The following is a 21,637-nucleotide window of genomic DNA, read 5'->3' as shown; positions in this document are numbered from 1 at the left end:
AACATAGATTAGTGAGAGATTGTATCATAACTGTTAAGTTAGACCTTGTGGGGCTTCAGGAAACTAAGCTCTCTTCCTCCAATCCTAGAACCCTTTTCAGTTTGGGAAGTAGTAGATTTTCCTGGTCTGTTTTAGATGCCTCAGATTCTAGAGATATAACGTTAGGGTGGAAGGAGTCCTTATTCAACTGCTCTGACTCCAATATAGGTATTTTTTTCTGTCACTGTCTTTCTCACCCATAAACCCTCTAACTGGGCTTTATGCCCCCCATAATAAAGAAGATGTCTTCCTCACCCATAAACCCTCTAACTGGGCTTTATGCCCCCTATAATAAAGAAGATAGAGAAGTTTGTTGGTGGGAACTTGCTAGGATTCATCAATCCTTATCCTTGTCATGGGTGGTCTTTGGGGATTTTAATGTGACCTTAAGCCTTGACGAGAGAAGTAGTAGAATTGGTTCTATTAGGAAGATTTCTACCTTCAAATCGCTCATCAATTTTATCAATCTTTCTGATCTTCCTCTAAGTGGTAGAAAGTTCACTTGGTCTAACCTTAGAGCTAATCCATCTCTTGTCAGGTTAAACAGATTTCTTATTTCTCAAGACTTTGAATCTCAATTTCCTCTTTTGGTTCAATTTGCCTTTCCTTCCACGTGCTCAGATCATTGTCCCATCATTTTGGACTCAGGGGGTCCTCCTCCATCTAAAGTGTTCAGGCTTGAAAACTCATGGTTTATCCATCAATCATTCTTTCCATTTGTTCAATCTTGTTGGTCTTCTTTCTCTGTCCAAGGTGAACTCCCAGCTCCTTTGCCCCTTAAGATCAAACTCATTAAAAGAAGAATCAAGTGGATGGTCAAAAATGTTCTGGATAACATATCCCTGTCAAAATCTAAGGCTTCTTCTAACCTTCATTATCTTAACTGTCTTGAAGAAACCTGACCTCTCTCTGCTTCTGAACTTGCCTCTAGAGTTGAACTCAGAGTTCTCTTGTTCTCCCTTGCTAAAGAGGAAGAGATTAAATGGAAGCAGAGATCCAGGATCTAATGACTCAAAGAGGAAGATAATAATTCTGTTTTTTTTCATAGAGTAGCTTCCCATCGTAGAAGAATCAATTTCATCCTATACCTTTTTTATAATAATCTTTCCCTGACGTCAGCCCTGGATATCAAAAAAAGCTTTTCTGGATTTCTTCTCCAATCTCTTCAGTGAGCAACCGGCTTCCAAATTCAGTATTAACTGGAATTATCTATATCCCTCTAATCCCACTTGTCTGTCCTCCCTGGATGATCCATTCTCCAAAGAAGAAATACATAAGGCTGTCTTTGACCTTCATCGAGACAAATCTCCAGGACCGGATGGCCTCCCAATGTGGTTCTTCCAGAAATTTTTAGTTGTTATTCAAAATGATGTCACATCCTTCATTCAATCTCTTTTTTATGATGCTAGACCCCTCCACAACATTAACTTTTCTTTTGTTTGCCTCATGGCTAAGGAGGGAGCAAGTTCACCATTTGATTTCAGAGCCATTAGCCTTCTTAACAGCTCTGTTAAGATTTTCACCAAAATCTTAGCCAACCGTCTCAAACCCCTTATTCTTTCTCTGGTTGATCAATCTCAATCAGCTTTTCAAAACGGCAAATCATCTCGACTCTGTTCTTCTAGCCCACGAAATGATCAACAGCTGCTCTTCAGGGAAAAATGAACTTTGCACAATTAAAGTGGACTTCTTCAAAACCTTAGATTGTGTTAATTGGAGTTTTCTCTTATCTCTCCTCAAAGCCAGAGGATTCAGCTCCATATGGTGTCACTAGATCTCCTACATCCTCTCCTTTAAATCTGTAGTTCTTGTTAATGGTTCACCTTCTTTCTTTTTTCAATGTCACCGTGGCCTTAAACAGGGAGACCCCCTCTTGCATATGTTCTTTCTGTTGGTAGTGGACGTGCTCAATAAGATGATGACAGCCAGTTTCATAGTTGGTGATCTTCAAATCTTAATCTTAAAGGAGAGCTCAACTCTATCAGGTCTCTCTAATTTGCTGATGACACCCTCATTTTCTGCAAAGCTGACACTAAAGATATTTTCACCCTCAAATCTATCTTGTTCATGTTTGAAAACATCTCTGGTCTCCACATTAATCTATCTAAATCCACCCTCTTCTATTTTGGAAAAATTCATAGCAGAGGTGTCCATTTGGCTAATAAACTCAACTGCACTATCGATTCTCTTCCATTCATTTATCTTGGTCTCCCCCTCAAAAAAGGTTCATTGTCTAGAACGTAATGGTAACTCCTACTAGATTCTTTTTCGAGAAAGTTGGCATTATAGAAAAACAAGTCCCTTTCCATAAGGGATAGACTCACGCTGGTGAATTCAGTTCTATCCTTTTTCCCGTTATACTGTATGTCATTTTTTAAACTCCCTAATTGGCTTCTCAAGGCTATGGACAAAATTAGAAGAAACTTTCTTTGGGGTTCCTACCAACAATTTTCAAAATCTAAAACTTTGGTGAAATAGAGTATTGTTTGTAAAGCTAAGGATGAAGGAGGACTAGGTGTCATTAATCTGCAACCCTTTAACTTAGCTTTGTTATCTAAATGGATTTGGAAGATCCTTGACAAAGAATCCTATATTGGTAAAGTGATCATGTCTATTTATTCTGTTAATAGCTCTAACCACATAACTAACCCCCCTAAATCTTCAGCTTCTAAACAGATTAAGGACTTATTCTCTATTCATGATCCTTTCTTTCACTTGTTTCAATGGAAACTGGGGGATGGTAAACTTTGTAGATTTTGACAAGATAAATAGTTGAGGGACAACACCCTCAGTAGTCTGTTCCCCAGAGTGCATCAGCTTGCTTTTGCCAATTCCACATCCACCAATTATCAAGGCTTTCTCATCAATAATTCCTGGAAGTGACACCCAATTATCAAAAGAGGTAACTCTGACGATAACAGAAACCAGATTGACCAGCTATATCTTAAGCTTGAGTCTGCTAAATCACCAGAAGTAGCCATCAGAGATGAAATTACCTGACATCTCCACCATTCAGGCAAGTTTACAGTCAAATCTCTCTCCTCTTTTCTTAACTCAGGAGGTACATTCTCCCACTTACAAAATTTTATCTAGAAGTCGCCTACTCCGCTTAAGGTCAAGATCTTTTGATCCCTGAGTTTGCACAAACTAAACACGAGATGTCTTAGTTAAGAAGGGTTAGACGGGGGATACAGTTTGCCCCATGTGCAGTTCAGATACTGAAACTCACGATCACCTGTTCAATGATTGTTCCTTTACCAGATCGGTTTGGGCCCTCCTCATCCCAAATGGTCAGTCTGGTTACTGACCACAGGGGATTGACTCTCTAATCACTACTCAAGGTGATTTCTTCCTCAACAAGAACATCAAGACTATGGAAAGTCATCCTCCCCTGCATGTCCATGTCTATGAAAGAAAACAGGAACATCCAGTAATTTCACGTTCCAAAATGATGTTTGGGTTCCCAACATCCCCTTCAAATGAAATATGAAAAAAACTAATTCCATCATCAAAATACAGATAATAATACAAATTGTAGTTCTTGTAGGGTCTTGAGTATATGATAAGGTCATTCAATACTCCATGTTTTACCTTTAAGGCTGGAGTTATATATAGATATAGAACAATTTTTCAAAACAGATCCCTTTAGAGTTTTATTTTTCAAAATCGACCGGTTTTTTTTTATTTACCAAAACCGACCCGATTTTATGATTAACAGCCTAATCACCATCCTAAATAGTCGGGGTTGCCAATCCTAAAAAGTCGGGGTTGGCAACCCCGACTATTTAGGAGGGTAAGGCTGGAGTTATATATAGATATAGAACAATTTTTCAAAACAGATCCCTTTAGAGTTTTATTTTTCAAAATCGACCGGTTTTTTTTTATTTACCAAAACCGACCCGATTTTATGATTAACAGCCTAATCACCATCCTAAATAGTCGGGGTTGCCAATCCTAAAAAGTCGGGGTTGGCAACCCGTCGGGGTTGACAACCCCGACTATTTAGGAGGGTATTAAACCCTGATTAGATGCCTTAAACACTAAAAATTAAGGTCCTAAATAGTCGGGGTTGCCAACCCCGACTATTTAGGAAGGTGATTAGCTGGTTAATCACAAAATCGGGTCGGTTTTGATAAATAAATAAAAAACCGGTCGATTTTGAAAAATAAAACTCTAAATGGGGCTGTTTTAAAAATTTGTTCATAGATATATTTGTACTATAATATCATCTGCTTAGACATTGAAGAGTATGATGCAAATGTAACCTTACTTTTCTAGGAACCAACCACCAAAATATGGAGGTGTCATTGTTACATAAATAAAGAGCTGATTCTGTTGATAAAGAAGCAAAATGTCCCAGGGCCCTAGGAGTTCACATGGAGATTTAGGACAACTCCTAGGGGAATTAAGCTGTTAAGATTGAAGTTTGACCCTGTGCACAACAGCTGAATCTTATCGAGGTATCTAAGAAAAAATTAATTCTGATTTCTGATTTGGCCAATTATTCCCTTCAACTGGGGAACTATACAAATAAAATGAAATATCAGCATTGAGTAAAATATAGGTCTAATGAAGTCCGACTTGCCACACTCCCGATATCAAATGATTATAGAGATTATTCAACGGTAGTTGACAAACTTGGGAATGATATAACATATCAGAACAATAAAGCATATATAACATATCAGAACAATAAAGCATATATAACATATCAGAACAATAAAGCATATAAATAAACTATAGCAATTTGGAAACAAACCTCACTAGGCTTTTTTGCAGCGAGCAATGAGTTTGTGAGCCCACGAAGAACTTCAAAATTGATACCATCAGAGGCCTTCTAACCAAAAACAAGAGAGGAAACAATACAATTATCACGAACAGCAGATCAAAGAGGGAAAATAAATAAAGAAATATTGTTGACGTGTGGCTCAAAATTAAGCGGTGCAAAGAAGCAGCAACAACGGAAGACGGTAACAGTAGCAGAAAACAGCAGTGGTAGCATGACCAGTGGTGGGGCTGGCTGGTCCCACTGGTGGGCGACTGGCTGGTCCACCACCAATGGGATTTTGACGGTGGGACCTACTGGTCTTACTGCCCGTCAGACAGTTTTTGGGTGGTCTGGCCCCCTGTGGGACTGCTCGGGTGTGTTTCTGCACAGTTAGCACAGTTAACATCCTATTGACTGAGATTTTATGGTTCTACCCTATGAAAAGGGGTATACTCTCAGATGTAGGATTTCAGGATGAGAAGAGAGAGGGTAGCCAAAAAGAAAGAGACCAAAAGGTCAAACTGTCAAGGTCAAGAAAATGAAGAAAAAGAAAATGAAGAAAAGGAGACAACTCTTGTAAGGGTTCACAAGAGAAAAGTTATTATTCTTGTGAGGAATTACAAGAAACCGGAGAGATTACTCTTGTGATGTGTCAATAAGAGAAAAAGTAATCATGCATCTTCTTCTTGAAGTAATAAAAGCACTCTCTCCTTCTCCCGTGAACATAGACACGTTGCCGAACCACGTAAATTTTCTTGTGTTTTATCTTATGACTGTTTGTTTGTTTTGATTCTTTCCCACAAAACCCAAAAGTTAAGTTTGTGATCTAAAGTAAAATCCTTACAATTGGTGTCATAGCGATACCAGTTGAAAAGCAAGATCCCTAAGGATCCTAACAATTATACTAGGTTTGACAGGATGAGCAATTGTTTTGAGCAATATGGATGTAATTCAGCACACTGTTTAATGTTTCTCAAACATTTGTTTATTTACTTAGTTTGAGTGGTATTAATGTAATACTACATTTGAAAGAATGAACAATTTGTTTGAGCAATATAGATGTAATTCAGACATTGTTTAATGATTCTCGAACATTTATTTATTTACTTAGTCATAGACCAATGAGGTAAAAAAGCTAAACTAGCTTGCGCAAACTATGGCAAAACCATTTCTAAAATAAAGTGATAACCATGCCATAATAAATGTTTTATCTAGTGTAATTGATCTCGCTAACTATGGCCTGGTGAAAAATGAATATACTAACGGATAAAGCAGTTCTATATGTTGAAGCGCTCCCTTCAAAATCCTTCAGCTCATACTTCACTTCTCCTAGTAACCGAAAAGCTTCAATGTCATTTGGTCTTTCCTGGATATCAAAAGAGGAAAAAAAAATATCAAAAACTTCATTTGAGGACTAAGATCACGAATACTTATCAACAGTATTTGTTTGCAGTGGGATAAATACAAATTCAAACCTTTATCAACTTTTCAAGAAAAGAAGATGCCGGTTCATATTCTCCTAACTCTGCCAGAGTCACTGCTGCACCCTACAGAAATTGCCAAAACCACGTACAAATTGCTAGCAAAACAAACTAACAAAACAAACTGTGACAAGAGTAACAAATTTTTGAAAATAGTAAAAAGCAAGACGGTATGAAATAGATCTCTTAAAATTAATTTAAGCATTGTACAAAAATACAAACATTCGTACCCACTCTAAAATTCAGAGTGGTCACACAGGACATGATGAGAATGAATTAATTGGAAAACTATTATTTATCATAAACTTCCAAATGTGCAGCATGAGATGCATTGTTAAATTGGGAAAACTATTATTTTTCATACACGTTCAAACATCATTCCATTTACATAGATGTGGTCTTTGAAGCTTTTTGTTTAACATTGAACTAAAGAAAAAAGGACGACAAAACACACTAAATCAACTAACAAGTTGAGCTGAATAGATGCTGTTGTTCACGACATGAAGAAGAAAAAAAATTCATCAATGTCATTGCATTAAAATTTGAAAACATAAAACTGTATCCTCCTCAATTTGAAGTATGCCCTTGTTTCTCCTTGCTAACATTCACATAACCTCAATTCTTGGCCATTTTTAACTGCTTCCTGAATCTTATGTAATTTTAGATGGTATTGAAAGAAGTTAAGAAGATGATTATATAAGTAGAAATGCTTTAAATGTAAAATGTTGTGTGATTAAGAAACATTATGATAGAAAAGGGCAAACAACAGAGAAATGCTCAAAAATAGTAGAAGAAATGAGTTTATCCATAACATGTAAGATGTGGCTACAATTGGGGGAATTGGGAAATCTATATGTAATAGTTTAGACATGTCGAATGACTGACAAGTGAGATTATTAACAACAATGGATCCTTAATAATGAAGCCAAAGGATAAGGGTAGATCTAAAGCTAGATAAAAGGCTTTGGAGTTATTAAATTATCAGGGATGGTCCTAGTAAAGCTGAGCGAAGAAAAGTGATTCATGAAGCTGCCCCTAAAGATCTAGCATAAAGATTTGTTGCGACATCATGTTGTATAGCTAACCAAATTATATTATATACTAAAGTTATTGGAGACGAACAGTGTGTAACTACGGTTCATCTCCAATAACTTATCATTTAATATAAGGACCACAGAAATGATTAGTTAGGAAGTTGACCTAGTGGTACGTCATTCTAATTTAAGGTTGCAGGTTTTACGCACACTGAAGTCATTCTTTAAAGGGGGGAAAATGCCGCAGGTTCCTGGTTCGAATCTTGAAAACTCTTTATTTCTCTTTTTTTTTTGCCTTTTTACTAATAAACCCACCTTTGATCTCCCTTCTATTTTAAACTCACCCAGAGCTTCTTTTTCCTCATATATGCGTCTTTTTGCCTATAAACCCAATTTTTACACCTCTTTTATTTTTAAACCCTCTCACTTCTCAAAGAAAGTCTTTTTGCCTATAAACTCAAAAAAAAATCGTCACCTATGTTTAACCTCATTTTTTTTCATATTTGTGCCTATAAACTCAATTTTTAGCCCCCTTATACTTTTTGAACCTACCCAGAGCTCCTTTTACTAACATTTCTTTTTGTCTTTTTGCCTATCAATCCAATTTCAGCTCCCTTTTATTTTAAACTCATCCACTTCTCAAAGAAAGGCTTTTTGCCTATAAACCCAAAAAATTTTCCTCATTAATTGTTAAACCTATCCACATTAAAGTACTCCACCCATAGTTTTACAGTATTTTTTTTTAAAACCATGAACTTCCTTAAAGGTTATGGCTAAATTAATCCAAAGCTTTACCTACATCTATTTTGAACCCAAACACTTCTGAGATCACAATTAGATCAAAAATATTCACCAAAATTTTTTAAACTCACTTCGTATTTCAATAGTTTGTACATGTTGTAGGTTATTATAATCTGCTTTAGCTGGCAATTTTTTTGTTCAAAATGATTGAGTATGGTGTATTTTTTAACTAATTGCTTAAGTGATTATTTTTTAGACTTTTCACCGTAATGTATGGCATAACAAGCTGTATATAAGTTTCTGCTAACATGCCTAAAGTTTTAGCCCCATTTATTTTTAACCCCGCTCGCTTCCAAAGTTTTTTGCTTATAAATCCAAAATTTTACCATCAATTATTCTTGAAGCCACAAACTTCTGAAATCATTCTTATAGCCAAAATACACTACTGAGTTAATAAACACACTTTGCATTTATTCTTAAACATATGAGCTTCCATAATTACTCTTAAACGAAATATATTTTGTATTTTAGTAGTTTTTATATACGGTGTAAGATGTTATCATTGGCTATAACTTTGCTATATATTTGTTATAAATTGTTACATACATGATATTTTCAGACCCAAAACATTCTATTCAAAGTTTTACTATCATCTATTTTTAAAACCATCATTTCTAGAAAGAATTTTTGCTTATAAACCCAAAGTTTTACTCTATTAGATTTTAAACCCATCAACCTAAAAAATTACTTTTAGACCCAAAATACTCCGCTATGTTGCTATATTTTGTTGTAACTTGCTATATATTTTGGAAAATTTAAAAAAAAATCAAAATTTAACATTTAATTATGAAAATCAACCCCTTTTATATTTATTTAGCATTTTCAACCAACTTTGGCCACGCCAACCAAAAGTTGGACGTTGTGAAAACCTAAAATTTTGTAACTACTCGGGATCGGTGATCCCCTGCAGTTAACAAACTAAAAATTACACTAGAAAATAGATGTAAAGAACACACCTAGTTTTTTCAAGAAAAAGGAAACGGAAAAAAAAAATTCCGATTAATTTAAAGATAATTATGATTTGATTAGATTGCCAAAAAGTTGATTACAATGGTAGTTTTTAATTATGTATAGTTTTAATTTGATTTTGAATTATATATAGTTATGATTTGATTAGAATAGTTTTAAGGCTAAATTGCACAAAAACACCATAAAGTTTTCAGTTTTGACAATTAAATACCACAAATTGCATTTTGATATAAAAAATAACATAAAGTTTCCAAATTTGCATGTTACTATCATCGATCATGTAAACATGGAAATTTTCACCCTAATGTTTCACTATGATGCTTACATGCTAATTTTAGATCTTTCTAACCATTAATATTTGTTAAAAATTTTATTAGAAATGTCTCAATTCTATTTTAAAGTATAATTAAGATAAGTTTGAAAAAAAAAATTTGTTGATTTAATAACAAATTTAACAAATAATATTAGTTAAAAAGCTCTAAAATTAGTATGCAAGTATCGTAGAGAAACATTCAGGTGAAAATTTTTAAGTTTGCCTGATCGATGGTAGTAATATGCAAACTTTAGAAACTTTATTGTATTTTATTGTACCAAAATGCGACTTGGGTATTTAAATGTCAAAATGGAAAATTTTATGGCATTTTTGTGCAATTTAGCCTAGTTTTAATTATGGATAATTCTGATCTGATTAGGACAATTTAATTATGGAAGTTACGATTTGATTGTAATTACCTCAAATCTCATCTTCACTATTCAAAACATAACTATAATATCAAAAGCCATTATTCGTGATTAAATAGGTATCTACCCGGGATTGCCAATCTCAAGTAGTCAATAAAATTGATATTTTTCAAAACCGACCAATTTTTCATTGACTTGGTCAAAACTGGCCGAAAATACTAAATAAATAAAAAGTTAGTCGATTTTACTAATTAAATGTTAATACTAGGTGTTTTTTTAAAAAAATTCCATATATTTTAGTGCTTATATGTATTGTATATTTTTAAACCAAATGCTCAAACCGTTGTTATTTATTATTTTGTCCTCTGTCACACTAACGATGCGGTATTGTAAACTAAAGATAGGTGTTTTGCCTGAAAATCTAAAGGTTTACCCCTATTGATTTCTAAAACCCAATCATTTCGCGAAAAGGATTTTCTGCTTGTAAATCCCAGGTTTTAGCACCAGCCACTATTAGGCTCAAAATAATTCAACGAGTCAATCTTAAATTCACTTTGTATTTCAGAGGTTTAGTACAAGGCGTAAGTTCTTATATTTTGCTGCAATTTCTATTATTTTTCTTCTAACTGTATTTTTAAACTAAATGTTTAAACCATTATTTTTATGATTTTTTTCACACTAATGCCGCAGCATCGCGCAGGTAAACTTTCCTCATTTTAACTGAATTTTTTTAGATGAATAGAACTACAATTTTATAAATTTCATTAAAGATCCAGATGCCTCAACTTAGTAATGTAAACAGGTCAATTTAGAACGCAGTAATGCATGATGAATTAATGAATTAATTTATTTTAGGAACACAAGTTTCAGTATGATATTAACAACTAAAGAGCCTTATGCAAGTATTCAATATGTCCATCTGGAAAGGAAAATATTTGCTGCAGATTTCAACTAAATGCATACTGAGGATACGACTTACTTCAAGAGCAGTGGGATCCTCTGGTGAAGTGCTAAGCACTGCTTCAAATTGTTGAAGTCTTTCCTGGAGATAACCAAGAAGAAAAATAAACTAAGTTACCATATAATTCAGAATAGAAACATTTCTCACTAAGTTACCATATAATTCAGAATAGAAACATTTCTCATTCTGCCCAGAAAATTAGATCATTGCACACTCATATGCAAATTACTTAATAAAAAGTCTAAATCATACAAATTTTCTTCAATTTAATAGGTATTCAAATCAGATTAATAGGGTGAGTAACACGTGTTTGTTTAAGGTGTTAATCTGCTTTGGAATATCATAAAGTTTCCTAAACCACTTCCAGTGATCAATTAGCATTTTCAGGACTAGAAAGCCCAACAAGAATAGGATATCAGAAAATAGTGAATACTTATATTGAGAACTTCATTGGTGTGATTGTATTTCACCAAGTTACGATTAATTCTTCAACAACTATTGCTTAAAGGTCAAATTCATGTAGTACAATGAACAAATCATGGTTCCAGATCTAATCACTATGAAATTCTCACCTCCTAAAAAAATAAACATAAAAAAAAAAATCTCTCACCTCCTTGCATTGAATCTACATCTGGAAAAATTATATTAAAATAAGTTACATTTTTCTTTTGAACAGCGATAATGGACAACTTTTTGAACATTGAAATCTAATCAGAATGTGCATACAAAAGAAGTCCATTTTGATCCTATAGATGTATACTGGATAATTTGATGTAAAACCTGACAAAGTAAGATCATGACAGACAAAAGAAGGATAATTTGTTGTAAAGTCTGACAAAAAATATCATGACATAGACAAAGGTAAAAGAAAATTTCTCTTGATAAAATAAAGGATAAGACCATAAGTTTGGAAAAAAGCAAATTTCACAGAGGGGAAAACAAGAATCATGAAATGTTCATAAATACAGCAAAGGTTCCATAATCCATCATACAGGTTCCTCCCATTTTACTCTTCATTTTATCATTAGTTGCAACTTGCAACATGCTTTTGTGCCCCTTCATTGAGGAAATACTAAGTGAGATAATGGATGTCAGTCAGTGCAAAACACCTGATTGGCATTATTTTGAATACTTCTGCTTCCTGAGGAGTGTGTAATATGTGCATACTGAATTCACTAACTAAAAGTCTAAGACAGCAGGACTCGCTTCAGGTAGATAACATTGTATGTATTATCAATTAATCATAAGTATTGGTATGTCAATGAAAAAAGTAAAGATGACTACCTTAAGAGTTGCTTTCTCTTTGTCAGTAAGCTTCTTCTCAACTACAGCTGAATCATTGTTAGGCCCAACACTGCAACAAGCAAAATGAACAAAAAGAGATTCACAAATGCTAGTAGTTAAAGAAAACATCTTGAAGAACAAGAAATTAGAATAAGATAACAAAATGGAAACTCACATGAAAGAAAATCCAGGGAAAGTTTACACTGTCGTGTTACATGGTCAACAAGCGAGAAGTCTGAAATTCTTATAGATAGTTCAAGGGCAAAAAAAAAAATTGATACAACAGGAATGCAAAGACAGAAAATAACATATTTTTTATTACAGTTGAAAGAGAGAATTCGTTCAAGAATAACAAATTCCCCATGTCTGTTTGGAAAAAAGTAAAGAAAGAAAATAAATGGTCGATAGTAAATGACAAGATATAATAACAGCTCAAAAGGCAATGAGCTCGATATATCCAGCTCCAAAACACCATTAAAAACCAACAATAGTTTAAGGTCTAGAATATATATGGATTACTTACAAAGATATGGAGCATTATAGAACACGTATGGAGAATGCTTATTTGAACAAGAGACGTCTTTAAAGTAAAAGAAGATTCTTGATATTTTTCCTAAAATGCAAATCATAAGCTCAAAACAGAAAAGTTAATTTGCTGACAAGACAGCATGCTAAAGGTTAGTTGTTAGAGTTAGAAACCTCATGTGGAGGTTCTTGATTGTAAGTTAAATAGAGGTCAATCGCTATAATTCGTGAATAGATATGACATATCATATTTGTTTCTCAACCATTTTTAAAGGCTTAAATACCACTTTAGCCTATAAAGTGACACCCACTAACCGATATGGCCTCAAAAGTGACGCCAGTGATAATACCTATAAACTAACACATTAACCATTTACACCTGCCCCCGTCGCTGAAGATTTGATTTGAGCAGGAAAATTATGGAATTTTGCACATATACCCCCTCATATTTCTCACATTTACTGATTTACCCTCTAAAATTCAAAATATTTATAAAAAATCATTCCCCCCTCCCCTCCCTCTCCCATATCTCTCCCCATCATCTCCTTCATCCTCCTCTTCTCCCCTCTCACACACTTCACTTTCCCTCCTTCCCAAAATTACTCCCTCCCCCCCCCCCCCCCCCCCTCTCTCTCTCTCTCTCTCTCTCTCTCTCTCTCTCTCTCTCTCTCTCTCTTCCCCCCTCCCTCTCCCTCTCCCTCTCTCTCTCATCTGCTTCATCCTCCTCTTCTGACCTCTCTTACTCCATCTTCCCTTTTCTCCTTTCCAAAATCCTCACCCTCATCTCCCCTCTCCATCTCCCTCCTTCTCCATCCATGTTTCTCTACTCAACATTTCTCTATTTTCTCATCTCAGTCTTCTCTTCCCCTCCCTCCTCTCCTTTCCTCTCTCTCCTCTCTCCCCTCAAATATTAACTAAAAGTGAAGAAGGGAGGAAGAGGAGGAGAGAAGTGGAGGAAAGAGAGGAGGGTGAGAAAAGAGGTTGAGAAGAAAGAAAGAGTTGAGTTTTTATGCAAATATTTTAATTTGAAGGTTAAATCTATAAGTGTGAGAGATATGAGGGGTATATATACAAATATTCATAATCAAAACTCCGACGGACAGAGTAGATGTAAATGATTAAGTGTGTCAATTTATAGGTGTTATTGTCACCGGCGTCACTTTGTAGGCTTTATTGGTAAGAGGGTGTCACTTTATAGGCTAAACTGGTATTTTAGCCTTTATATTCTAATAGAAAAGAAAAACGGAAAATTATAGCTGAATAAAAATCTTCAAATCTGACAAAAGCTGAAATAGCCTGCCGAAACATAGCTAGCTCCTTGACATGTAATACTTTTATAAGTCAAATTCTTATGATTCATGGCATCACCATCATTGTTAGGTGGAACAATGCAGCATGAAATACTTATTTCCAGGTGAAGTGATTAATAATACAGTGTAAATGATAGACGTGGAACTACAATAACTTTCCATAAGTGCTGTAGTTCTTCCAGCAAGTACACAGCACATAAAATAATCTAGACATCCAAGAGTATGAATTTACCTTGTAGAGGGAAGAAAGTCTCCAAAAGCAAAAACCAATCCGAAAACCACAACAGCGATCCCAACTCCAACCTATTTTGCATTCAAATGGATAAAGTGAATTTTAAGGAAAGAAAAATCACCTAAAATCTGAATAATTTCCAGTCCGTATAATCAACTACATGAACTGAACCTTAGTGCCAAGTCCAGTTGTGCTTTGTTCTGTTTCAACGGGTGCATCATAATCAATTGCTTGATAGAGTTTGTCCTCCTCCACTTTTTTCAGCTCCCGCGCCGACCTGACATAGTATAACATGTGGTTAAAGAAAGATTTCAGTTTAAAATATCTTTATAAGAAGGAAATGCCTTCCATTTATACAGGGAGTTCACTGAGAAAGTAATTTAATAGACAAGTCAAACATTGGAATCAAGAATATCCCCACCTCTTGGTTAAATAAACAATTTAAGCTATGTACAAACTGAAAGTATATTGTTAATATTAAATCAATTTTTAGAATTCTCATTAGGAAAATGAATCACAGAGTACACCACGCCAACCCCCCAATCCTGTAAACTAACAAATCTTAGGAAAATAAATAAAATATTCTTGCACGCTACAGGACGATTCTTAATGTTGGTAGGTTTTCAGGGAGAAAAGTACTTTCCCAGATGCAAAAAAAAAAGGAAAACTCACAGAAGTAATCTTCAAGGAGAACAAGGTGCACTAAATAATGCAACAATCTATTCCTCCATACTTGAAGTTACTCTTCCTGCTACAGTAATTTACGTTTCATAAACAGTAAAGCAAATCAAATGTATTAAAACTTGGATCCTTCTTTAATTATAGAGGAGTAGATATGATTTCTAAATCAAATGTATTAAAATTTAGATCATTCTTTAAGTATAGATGAGTTAGATATGATTTCTAATTTTAAGCATATAATAATTAAATCAAATGTATTAAAACTTAGAGGGAGGTAAGTTCAAAATCCAGCGCTTAAAAACATAAGGGGCTGTGCTTTGCACGGGGTGCACACTAGTTAAAGGGAATAACTAAGCAACCATGCAGAACTGCAGTGAGCCAAAATAGGTATAACATTTAAAGCTACTACAAATTGGCCTTGACTTTGCAATATAGGGAGGGAAAATGAAATAGACTGAAAAGTTCAATGGAAGGAATACTAGGAATATAATTGTGATCGTGTATTAGGCATGACAATGAGTGAGATGCCAAGAATCTTCCAGAATAACTTCAAAGGAAGATTGGAATATAATTGTCGTAAGAATACAATTTGAGAAAAGTAACTAAGATCAGCAAACTTTAAAACAATAATAGAATTGCTATAAAACAAAGGAGTATTCAAGTTTTATCTTCAACTGCTTCTACCCACCACATTAATTGACTGTCTACAACAGATTTATTTGATTTCAGAAAATGGCAAGAAAAATATGTATATGAATGCATACAAAAACAGGGAAAAAGAAAATACTACTTAGGTTAAAATCTTTCTACAAGATTGTTGATTAATAATGTAAATAGCTGTTTAATAGACAAATGGGGAGATGAATTTACCTTCTCACCGCATCTACTTTTTCCAAGAATTTACGGTCTAAGATTCTTGACTTCTGGTCAAGACCAGTGGTTAGTTCAGGTGCCTCTACAAGCAGAAAAAATATATGAGATGTAGTACACTTCTCACAACATAAAATCGGCATGTCCGGCAGACATGGACAAGGAATCTGTGTACAAATGTGACAGACACTAGAAATTTCTCATGCTATTTATGTCAAAGTTTATGCAAAAGATGGAGTATGTTATGCTCCATTTGGAAGAAGGTAAATCTTGAATAGAGAAATTTACCAAAATTAGGTTCTCATATGATATTAACATAAATTTATAACATTCAAACATCCATAGATCCAAACAAAATAAACATAGCCATGTCATCACCATCACTAGATTTTGGACATTGCAGTGTCCGATACCCGAGTGCAGGATGTAGCATCTCATTCATTTCCATGTCAACAATCATAGAAAAATGCAGTAGATGTAGTTAAAATGTAAAGCATTAAGAGGTGTGTCAAAACCAAATCCATAATCCTAGTGAATAATGTTGTTTCCTATCTTTTAAGAGCAAGAAATATTAGTATCCATAATGTGATGTAAGAAATAGTAATAAGCAAGTGAAGATATATTAGAACTCACGTCGCATTCGTGTCTTAGGCGACTCAGAAACCAACTTGCTGCACCAAAATATGCACAGTATAAGATACTATCTGATAATAAACTCAGAAACCAGACGGTAAATTGCATCAAAAAGTAAGCTGTGTTTGATATTAGAGAGAAGGTGATATCTAAGATGGCCTAAGCTCTTCTTGTTAAGCTATCAAAATAATATATGCATATCCTTTCAGGGTAGCTCAGGATGAAATAAATGCTGATTCATTTGAAGTGACAACTAACAAACACAATAATGCAAATTCATTGTGCCATAATGCACTAAACTAAAGAAAAAACGAATACAAGAATACAACGCGTAGTATGATCTGTGGTCTGCATGAAGATCTCATCTTTTAAGATAGATTGAGACAGCGAGATAGACAAAGGAAAAAAAAGGTATATAGTTGATCTTTTATATCATATGTTGAACAAAAAGCAAGGCCTGATATGTGTCATGTTGATGGCTTCATGCTTCAGTGTGATTTACACGCAAGCCAAGATCTATATACAAGCTAGTAAGGATTACTAAAGATGAAACAGCTAACAAGAATGGATATTTTAATATGTAACTAGTATGTCACACGTACGTTGCACGTGGCGTACTTGGTTTAAGAAATTATTAGTTAATAGTATATTCTATATAATTTATTCTTAAATATGTACTTATGATATAATATTTACTTATGGTACAGTGATTCTCAATATATCATATACGAATGTTACAAAGGCCACTAAAATAAAAAGTTAATATTAAATGTCTAGAATCCTGTTGGAATAGCAAAAATTGTTATTAGATGCAAAATTACAAAAGCTATAATAGCAAAATGGAATCACAATCGATATAAAGATATTGTTTAAATAGTTCAGTTCATGGGAATTATATAAGTCGAAATTTTAATCCAAATTAAAGAATCTCAATCAAGAGACAAATTAATCCAGATTTCATATAAGAAATCAATTTTTTTATGCAAGTCAGTAAATATATCATATATAGGTTTTGTGTATTCTGACTTACTCAATGAACAGAGGATATATAGCTAATATGTTTTATTAGTTAGCTTTTGTAGCCTAAAGTTGATAGGAACAAAGAACTTATTGGTGATTAATAAAAAAGAAAACAAACAAAGTTTTATAATTAACATAATTATTTAAAAAAGAATATAAAATATGCTTAATAGAGGTAAGTAAATCAAACGGATAAGAAACATTAAAAGCGTTGGAGAGGCACCTTTAAACTTAAAGCGCATATGAACCTGAAAATTAGTTAAGAATTAAACCATGAATATATCTAATGAACAAGTAAGCAGAACTTATGACCTATGTTCAAAAGAAAAATCACAACTTATGATAAATAATACAAAATGATCCTTACAACATTGTGGAAGGGGGAAAAATCTTTAAATAGCTTTAAATAAACTCCAAAAATAAGATCATACATTCTTTCTAAGTATTAGAAGATCAATAAGAATCCTACCCAATCCAGAGAAAAAGGTACATATTGAAAACAATCTTTGGTTCCCAAATCAAATTTATATATACTCTTAAATATCAAGACTTTCAAATAATAACCTTCCTATAATCTATTGTCCTTCTCTTTTTCAATGATTCAAGAAACAAAACACAAATCAAAAGCTACGAATTGAACATTGGACATAGTCTTCAACTTCATAAAAAATAAATCTTTAAATCTACAAACTATTTGACAAATATTATCCAATATATGCACATGCACATACACATACATACACAACCTACGTACACTATAAACCATTTGACAAACTTTCCATATGACATATTTCAGAAACCATTGTGTTGGAGTAGGAATTTGGCTTAGTAGGTGATGTGGTGGGTTGAAGAGAATGGATGGCGAAAAAAAGGTTATGTAAAGGGGAAAATGAGAGAGTTGTTAGTTAACTGGATACATAACATATGCATTTAATTAAATAAGCTATGAAATCTTTAAGAGCCTAAGAAACTATGGAATCTTTACGAGCCTATGAAACTAATTAAATCTTATTATTATGATGATTTTTACTTGATTTAATTTAGTTTAATTTAAGACTTATTGAATGAGACTTTGAGATAAATTAGTTAAATCAATAAAATAATTAAAGTAGAGGGGTAAAAAGGATAATTAAAAGTTTTAGCACCCCAATCCTCTTTTATATGTAGTATAGATGTATGAACAATATGTTGGATAAAAAATGAAAATGCTAGGTATCTTCCTCCTAAATCAAATATGTACTAATAGGTGACTTCATAATTATTGTAGATAAAAAGTATAGCAGGAAAAATACAGATCATCTTTAAGCTTATCTAACTAGCAGTGTTTTAAATATCGGCCGCCATGTCGGACATGACGGCCGATATTGCGGATTCGGAGCCTAGCCGCCACGAAATTGTTGAATTTAATGCGTATGGTGTTTTTGATGTCATGTCGGGGACATGTCGGAAAATAGCGGATATATCGGGCGACATTTCGGCCATCAAATATCGGCCAAAATTCAGAAATATCGGTTTCACATTGACATGTTGAAATCATATGATTTGCAATATCTTTCACCTTCTATTTATGTAAAGTTTCACATTTTTTCCCATCCACTACCCATATGGGTGCTTGTTGTAGGTTTTAATTACTTGTTATTGCATGTGTTTTCTTTATAATGGAAGGCTATAAGAACACATGAATTTATTTGTATTAGGTGCACATATACTTCGGTTTTACTAGTTTCTTGTTTGGAGAAATGACAGATATATAATAAAAATCCTGCAATTGTTAGTCGATGCAGTTAAGTAGTTTAGAATAGCAATTACGAGTTTAATTTTCAATTTCAGTAGAATTTTCTTTTTGTTCCTACTAGTATAATGCACGCGCTTTGTATGTGAACATTTTTTTTGTAATCTTTTTCTTTGAGTGTAAAATTATGAAGTGACTTTTATAATAACATAAATTCTTTAATTGAACAATTAATAAATCTTTACATTAATAAATAAAGTTGTGTATAAAGAATTGTATTAGTAATTTTTATATTCTGGATAATTATTATACTTTAATAAGAATTGTCTAAACATATGCAGTTAAGCTGTTCTAGTGTCTATTTGGTTTTCTATGCAAAAGCAAAAACTTGGTGGTTGCTTGTGAAAATGAAGACCTTCTCATATGTACTTTTTCATATGTTTAGACTATAATTATCAAGTATGTGAAGATTCCATTTATGATATTATATCAACCTATCCGATATGGCAATCCGATATTTTTTTCATGTCCCCCGATATATCCCCGATTTCCGCTATCCGACATGAATTTTGGCCGAGCGACATGAACCCGACATCCGATATTTAAAACCTTGCTAACTCCAACTTGATAGCTTAGAAGGATGGAAACGGTTCTATTTAGACATTGGCCAGATTTGATTTCTCTACACTCAATCAAAAATCATTTGTCTTATTCCATGGGATATATCCAAGGTTACATCATTGGTGAATACTAATAGGCTAGAGTTATTCCCTGATGTATTTGAGATAGGGGCATTACTAAAACCGGGAAATACCTTAAATTATTGAGTGGATAAACTCTCTAGAAGACCCTTACAAGCTGGAGAAGCATATGAAAAAATAAAATGGGGGAATGCGCTGAGGCGCTAACCTAAAAGAACATAGACTATGAGGAACATAAATAAACATATTAAATATTATGCAAAATTCCTTCAGCAGTTTGAAACTGTATTAAAAGAATTTGTTAGTCATGGATAAGTGAACCATGGTCATTTACCAATAATGATTGGAATCATGAGGTCGTTTTTATCTCCCTAAGGCTGAAAATAACACAAAGTATTATCTATGGTAATATATCATGGAATATCAGTTACAGGCTGCAGCAGGGATCTTTGTTAACTATATGGAACAGAACAGATTGGAGAACTAAAATCCACAAAACTTCTTGGTGCTTACTACCTCAGCATTTACCTGATGGCTTCATCCTTCAGTTCTATGTCAAGAGAGTGATAATTACAGTCCATAGAAATACCCTCATCCAGCACCCCTCCTTTGAGGGCACCTCATGTCTCTCAGCACTGGTTCATCTGAAATCTCATTTACCAGGTTAGTAGCTTGACCGGACTCAAATTACAGCTGCCCCATGAATTCTTGACCAACAGTTTTGTTTTTCTAATATCAAGCTCCCATCAGGTCCACTTAATACAGACACTTTTAAACAGTCTATTCTAAGTGGCAATTTTCACACTTATGTACGGTTTGTTCATAGAAGTTTGTTTCTCACCACGTGGCAGATTATGCCACCATCCTTCGCTGACTTCCTTGGCGGGTGCACAACGTTACTTTCTCTTCCTCTGGTGTGAAGTTGCATACCTGCTCTGATGCTAATTGAACTGGTTATCCAAGGTATTGCTGGATGTTAGAACCTACACCGTCTTATAATACATGTTGTCTTCAGGAAGAGCAACAAAGAAAATTGTTCTAGTCAGAACTGCAACTAAAGTTGACATCCATGTGAGTTGATCTAGCTTCAACCACTTTTTGCGATATCATTTTCAAAGCACTAGCTGATGGTTACATGTGTCAAGAGACCCTGTCGGCTGTCACTACACCAGAACTACAAAGTTGTGTGGTGAGGGTTGAGGGACGTAACTTCATATACTCTGACATGCCCTGTCAGGTTGAGCGCTCATATTTAGGGGCCGAAACCTGGACCCGTCACTACACCAAAACTATGAAGTTGTGGTAAGGATTAAGGATTGTAATACTCTAACGACATCTGATTGTAAATGATCCCATGCCCTTAAGAAATTGAATGACCCTACTTTTGTGTTTGCTAACAAACCCCACCGATCAATAACCCACTTTAACTGCAACGTAGTAAATATTCCTTGGTTAAACACTTTTTCATGAGGCAAGCTGGTAGACTATAAAAGAAGGAGAGGGAAAAAAAACAATCTTTTTGCAAAGAATTGTCAAAGAGCAATCATATTCATCATATACCTCATCAGAAACACCTACCTTCTTTTTGACAGGGTCAGCCCCAAAACCTCGTTTTTCCGAAGCCAAACAGCGAACGCTGAGAGTCCTGGAGTGGCTTAAGTCGCTTCTCTTGATGATCGTGCCATGAATAAGTGATGGCGTGTATAGCTACAGCTTCAAGGGTTAACTTATCAGTGTTCAACTTCTTTGAAGGAGAGGGAATTGATGTATAAAACTAGAAAAAATAATAATAATAATGGAGGAAAAGAAAATTTGCTTGCCTGGAGATCGTCGGCAGTGATGGAGGCCTCGCCAAGCTGATGATCGCCGACGATGGAGACATGAAAACGGCGGACGATGATCGATGATGACGGAG

At 34.2% G+C, this 21,637-nt stretch overlaps 1 protein-coding gene across 9 annotated transcripts in view; it reads right to left on the bottom strand.

The window, feature by feature from the left end:
• Positions 1 to 21,427, bottom strand: part of LOC109837640 — a 31,776-nt gene extending 10,349 nt beyond the window's left edge. For 7 of the 9 annotated variants that reach the window (XR_002246366.1, XR_002246367.1, XM_020405964.1 and 4 more), the window contains exons 1-10: positions 21,301 to 21,427; positions 16,270 to 16,307; positions 15,637 to 15,721; positions 14,257 to 14,362; positions 14,086 to 14,156; positions 12,019 to 12,088; positions 10,753 to 10,815; positions 6,283 to 6,354; positions 6,072 to 6,173; positions 4,799 to 4,876 (exon numbers count right to left, since the gene is read on the bottom strand). Coding sequence is in view for 6 of the 9 variants with exons in the window: in XM_020405964.1 (XP_020261553.1) it covers positions 4,799 to 4,876; positions 6,072 to 6,173; positions 6,283 to 6,354; positions 10,753 to 10,815; positions 12,019 to 12,088; positions 14,086 to 14,156; positions 14,257 to 14,362; positions 15,637 to 15,721; positions 16,270 to 16,276 (654 nt within the window). In the remaining 3 variants the exon portion in view is untranslated. The remainder of the gene's footprint in view (positions 1 to 4,798; positions 4,877 to 6,071; positions 6,174 to 6,282; positions 6,355 to 10,752; positions 10,816 to 12,018; positions 12,089 to 14,085; positions 14,157 to 14,256; positions 14,363 to 15,636; positions 15,722 to 16,269; positions 16,308 to 21,300) is intronic. The other 2 variants (XR_002246368.1, XM_020405965.1) reach the window with 1 other exon arrangement.

This window comes from Asparagus officinalis, chromosome 4 (assembly GCF_001876935.1).
Source record: "Asparagus officinalis chromosome 4, Aspof.V1, whole genome shotgun sequence".
Taxonomy (NCBI): domain Eukaryota; kingdom Viridiplantae; phylum Streptophyta; class Magnoliopsida; order Asparagales; family Asparagaceae; genus Asparagus; species Asparagus officinalis.
This window is presented reverse-complemented; position numbering and strand designations above follow the sequence as displayed.